Raw genomic sequence first — 5,606 nt, 5'->3', positions numbered from 1 at the left:
TCCATTGTCGTGCCATTCATCCACCGCCATCACCTCATGTTAAAGCATGATAAGCACAGCCCCATGTCGCAAGGATCTGTACACAATTCCTGGAAGCTGAAAAATGTCCCAGTTCTTCCATGGCCTGCATACTCACCAGACATGTCACCCACTGAGCATGTTTGGGATGCTCTGGATCGACGTGTACGACAGCGTGTTCCAGGTCCCGCCAATATCCACCAACTTCACACAGCCATTGAAGAGGAGTGGGACAACATTCCACAGGCCACAATCAACATCCTGATCAACTCTATGTGAAGGAGATGTGTCGTGCTGCATTAATTAGGAAAATGGTGGTCAGATACTGACTGGTTTTCATGAGGTAAATGGTGGTCAGATACTGACTGGTTTTCTGATCCACCGCCTACTTAAAATATATATGTGACCGACAGATGTATATCTATATTCCCAGTCATGTGAAATCAATAGATTAGGACCTAATTATGTTATTTCAATTGACTGATTTCCTAATATGAACTGTAACTCAGTAAAATTTGAGAAAATGTTYCATTTATTTTTGTTCAGTAAAAATATAAAAAAGGCCCAAAAGTCAATGCACTCTCTCCCTCGTGTTCTTAGACTACCTATTGGACAATCCAACTCCCATACACTCACCTACAGACTAAGCTATTTTCATTCTGTATTATAACTCATTTTCATTGTTATGTTTGGCTAGGAAAATTTAGATTGATAGGAGTCCATTGTTATTGGGATCATAATGCGACAACAACAAGACAGTACGAGGACATACAAGCTGTTTATAAAGTAGGTCTGTCACCTCCTAGTGGCCAAATGTCATTGTCACATAGATCTATAAGACCACATTATATACAAAATCTCCACACCAAAAATACCAGCCTGGTCTCAGACTAGACGTAACATAGTAAATGTAAATCCTGGACCCTCAAATTAGTATTATATGTTACGTTTTGGTATGGTTACATATGGCGGATTGTTCATTAAGTCAAAAAACAAAAGTAGGGTGGTTGACCAGGGTAGATGGGTGGGCATATAACGCAAACATCTAGCAACCCAAAGGTTGTGAGTTTGAATCTCATCCTGGACAACTTTAGCAACTATTTTCTAGCTACTTAGCATGTTAGCTAACCCTTCCCCTAACCCTTTAACCTAACTCCTAAACTTAACCCTAACCCCTAGACTAGCTAACGTTAGCCACCTAGCTAGAACGTAACATATCGTATATTTAGCAAATTTATAACGTAACATATACAAAATGGGTGATGAACATCCACAAATTAATACATACCATACGAAACATAACATATCATACTAAATGGTGCATCTCGGGTTTACGTACAGAATAATACAAAATGACCTGACACCAGGTTGAAAATACAATTTTAAAATAGTATTTTTTTTATTAAGTTTTCTGCTTTTTTTTCCCACCATCTTTTTTCTTCTTGGGTGAAGCATGTTCCTCTTGGACCACTTCTACAGTCGAGATCCTGACCCTCTTCCTKTTCTTCTCAAGCGCCAGTATATCTTTGATGTCTGTTGGGGATGAAGGAAAACAACCACATGATATTGTCATGCTATATTGTCAGAAAAAAATATGCATTTAAAATAGCACAAATATTTTTGTACATCACTTTCTATAAAAGAGACATTGATGTTAAGGGTTTCTCTAGTCCAGAGTTTCCTAAAACTCTTGAGTAAGTACATCCAGCCATTCCACATATTAGATCTGGTACAACACACTGTAATAGAATAGAAACAGAATAACTTTAGTTGTGACGAGTCATGCAACAACATTCACACAAATGCATTACAAGACAAACATATGTCACAAGAACACATTGTTCATTCAAAACAGTAAAACCAAGCCATAATTAAGGCTGCAGGCTCCTCCACCCAGTAGGACCAAGCCATATTTAGGCTACAGGGCTCCTCCACCCAGATAGGACCAAGAATATTAAGGCTAAACAGGGCTCCTCCACACCACAGTAGGACCAAGCCATATTAAAGGCTAGCAGGGCTCCTCAACGCCAGGTAGGACCAAGCATATTAAGGCAGGCCAATGGGCTCCTCTCACCACGTAAGAGACAAGCCATATTAAAGGCTAGCAGGGCATCCTACCACCCAGTAAGGACCCAAGCATTAAGGCTAGCAGGGATCCTCCACGCCATAGGAGACCAAGCCATATTAAGGCTAGCAGGGCTCCTCCACCAGTAGGACAAAAAACCAATATTAAAAGAGCTACCAGGGCTCTCCACCCGTAAGCGACCAACCGCATATCTAAGGCTAAGCGGAGCTCCTCACCACAGTAGGACCAAAGCATAATTACGGCTAGCCAAAGGGACTCTCCACCCAGTAGGAACAAGCAATATTAAGGCTAGCAGAGGGCTCTCCGCACCAAGTAGGACCAAGCCATAAATTAAGGCTAGCAGAGGCTCCCACCAAGCTAGGACCAGATTGGCATACAGGCCCTACTAAAGTATAAGGCTAGCAGGAGCTCGATCCACGTAAGGACCAAAGTCATTTTAAGGCTAAGCAGGAGCTCCTCCACCCAGTAGGAGCAAGCCATATAAAGGCACTAGCAGAGAGAGTCCAACAAGTAGGGACACGCATATAAATAACGCTAGCAGGCTCCACCCAGTAGGGACCAAGTCATATTAAGGCTTAGCAGGGGCTCCCACGCCAGTAAAGACACAAGAACTATATTAACGGCGATAGCAGGGATCCTCAACACAGTAGGAAACCAACCATATTAAGGCTAGCAGGGCTCCATCCACCACCATACGGACCATGCCATATATAAGCTAGCAGGGCTCCTCCACCCAGTAGGACCAAGCATAATTAAGGCTAGCAGGGCTCCTCCACCCAGTATGGACCAAGCATATTAGGCTAGCAGGGCTCCCACCCAGTAGGACCAAAAAGCCAACATATAAATAAGGCTGCCAGGGCTCCTCCACCCAGTAGGACCAAGCCATATTAAGGCTAGCAGGCTATACAAAACATCCAGTAGGACACCAAGCACCAATATATAAAGGCTTAGCAGGGTCCTCCACCCAGTAGGACCAAGCCATATTAAGCGAGCAGGGCTCCTCCACCCAGTAGGACCACGCATATTAAGGCTAGCAGGCTCATTCCACCCAGTAGGACCAAGCCATATTAAGGCAGCAGGGCTCCTCCACCCAGTAGGACCAAGCCATATTAAGGCTAGCAGGGCTCCTCCACCCATGATGGACCAAGCATATATAAGGTAGCAGGGCTCCTCCACCCAGTAGGACCAAGTCATATTAAGGCTAGCAGGGCTCCATCCAACCACAGGTAAGGACACAAAAGCCATATTAAGGCTAGCAGGGCTCACTCCACCCAGTAAGGAAGCCAAGAGCATGATTAAGGCTAGCAGGGCTCCTCCACCCAGTAGGACCAAAAGCCATATTAAGGCTAGCAGGGCTCCTCCAACCCAAGGAAGGACAAGCCATATTAAGGCTAGCAGGGCTCCCACCGAGTAACAAGCATAATTAAGGCTGAGCAGGGCTCCTCCTCACCGCAGTAGGACCAGCCTATTAAGGCTAGCAGTGGCTCCTCACACCCAGTAGACAAGCAATCTCTAGGTCTCCTCCACCTAGGACTCATGATATAAGGCTATCAGGGCTCCTCCACCTGAAGTAGGACCAAGCATATTAAGCTGCAGGGCTTCCTCCACAGATCTTCATAGCATTGTAAGGACAGAGATCCCAGTAGATAAGGCATTAATGTTAGCAGGGCTCCCACCTTAGTAGGACCAATCGCATATTAAGGCATAGGCAGGGCTCCTCCCACCAGTATGGACCTAAAAACTTGCTCTATTATAAAAAGAAGACTAAAAAAAGACAGGGCTCCTCACCACCCAGTAGGACCAATGCCATATTTATTAGCTCAGGAGGCTCCTCCACCAAACCCAAGCCAATTGGTAGGAGGGCCCCAGAGGACGCGTCAATAGTTAAGGCTAGCAGGGCTCCGCGCACCCAGTAGTGACCAAGCCATATTAAGGCCTAGCAGGGCTCCTCACCCAGTAGGACCAAGCCATATTAAGGCTTAGCAGGGCTTCTCACACCCATGGCTAGGACCAAGCCGATACTTTCAAGGCTAGAGGGCCTCCCTCCCACAGTAAGGGACCAAGCCATATATAAGGCTAGCAGAGGCTCCTACCCAGTAGGACTCGAGCCAGTATTAAGGGCTAGCAGCTTTCCTCCACGACCACGCCGCACATTTTTTTTTCACTTGTATACTTTAAATAATAAACACACGAGCAACCAGTGGACCAGCCATCATGATAGGCTAGCAGGGCTCTCCACCCTAAGAAGTAAACGGAAACCAAAGCATAATTAAGGCTAGCAGAAAGAAGCTCCTCCACACACAGAAAAGATAGGACCAAAAGCCAAGTTAGGACAGCAGAAGGTACACATAGCTCCACCCCATTGTAGGACCCAGCCATATTAAGGCTATGCGGGCCTCTCCCCAGTAGGACCAACCATATAAGGCTGCAGGTGCCTCCTCCCCACCCTAGTAGGAACCACGCCATATTTAAGGCTAGCAGGGCTCCTTCCACCCTAGTAGGACCAAGCCCATATTACGGCAGCATGGGCTTCCTTCCACATCCATCTCTCCCCCATAGGACCATGCCATATTAAGGCATAGCAGGGCTCCTCCACCAGTAGGACCAAGCCATTATTAGGGCTAAGCAGGCTCCTCACCACCAGTATGGACTCAAGCCATATTTAAGGCTTAGCAGGGCTCCCCTCCACCAGTAGGACCAAGCATTTTAAGGCTACGCAGGGCTCCTCCACGTTAGTATCAAGGCCACATATTTAAGGAAGCTCTCACCTCTTAGGCTCCTATTGATTTAAGGCTAGCAGGTGGGCTCCTACACCCAGTAGGACCAAGTCATATTTAGGCTAGCAGGGCTCCTCCACCCAGTAGGACCAAGCCATATTAGCTAAGGCTCAGGGCTCCCACACCCAGTAGGACCAAGTCATATTAAGGCTAGCAGGGCCTCCTCCAACCAGTAGGACCAAGCCAATAAGGCTAAAGCAGGGCTTCGCACCAGTTAGGACCAAGTCCAATATTAAGGCTAGCAGGGCTCCTCCACCAGGGCAACATGAAAAACCATACCTTTAGGCTTAAGGTGCTCCACCAGTAGGACCAAGCCATATTAAGGCTAGCAGGGCTCCTCCACCCAGTAGGACCAAGCCATATTAAAGGCTAGCAGGGCTCCTCCACCCCAGTAGGACCAAGCCATATTAAGGCTAGCAGGCTCCTCCACCCAGTAGGACCAAGCATATTAAGGCTAGCAGGGGCTCCTCCACCCAGGTAGGACCAAGTCATATTAAGGCTAGCAGGGCTCCTCCACCCAGTAGGACCAAGCATATTAAGGCTAGCAGGGCCTCCTCCACCCAGTAGGCCAAGCCATATTAGGCTAGCAGGGCTCCTCCACCCAGTAGGGACCAAGCCATTTAAGGCTAAGCAGGCTCTCTCCACCCAGTAGACAAGCCATATTAAGGCTAGCCAGGGCTCCTCCACCCAGTAGGACCAAGCCATATTAAGGCTAGCAAGGGCTC

General features: G+C 47.1%; 1 protein-coding gene across 1 annotated transcript in view; it reads right to left on the bottom strand.

Moving 5' to 3' along the window:
- Nucleotides 1-780: 780 nt before the first annotated feature.
- The window catches only part of pak1ip1 (PAK1 interacting protein 1), a 24,357-nt gene continuing 19,531 nt past the window's right edge, over nt 781-5,606 (bottom strand). The window contains 1 exon segment of the mRNA XM_024139348.2: nt 781-1,551. Coding sequence (XP_023995116.1) covers nt 1,421-1,551 — 131 coding nt within the window. The 3' untranslated portion in view covers nt 781-1,420.

Source organism: Salvelinus sp. IW2-2015, unplaced genomic scaffold (assembly GCF_002910315.2).
Source record: "Salvelinus sp. IW2-2015 unplaced genomic scaffold, ASM291031v2 Un_scaffold1775, whole genome shotgun sequence".
Classification (NCBI taxonomy): domain Eukaryota; kingdom Metazoa; phylum Chordata; class Actinopteri; order Salmoniformes; family Salmonidae; genus Salvelinus; species Salvelinus sp. IW2-2015.
Note: the sequence above shows the minus strand (reverse complement) of the source record. Positions and strands in the feature narration are given on the sequence as shown.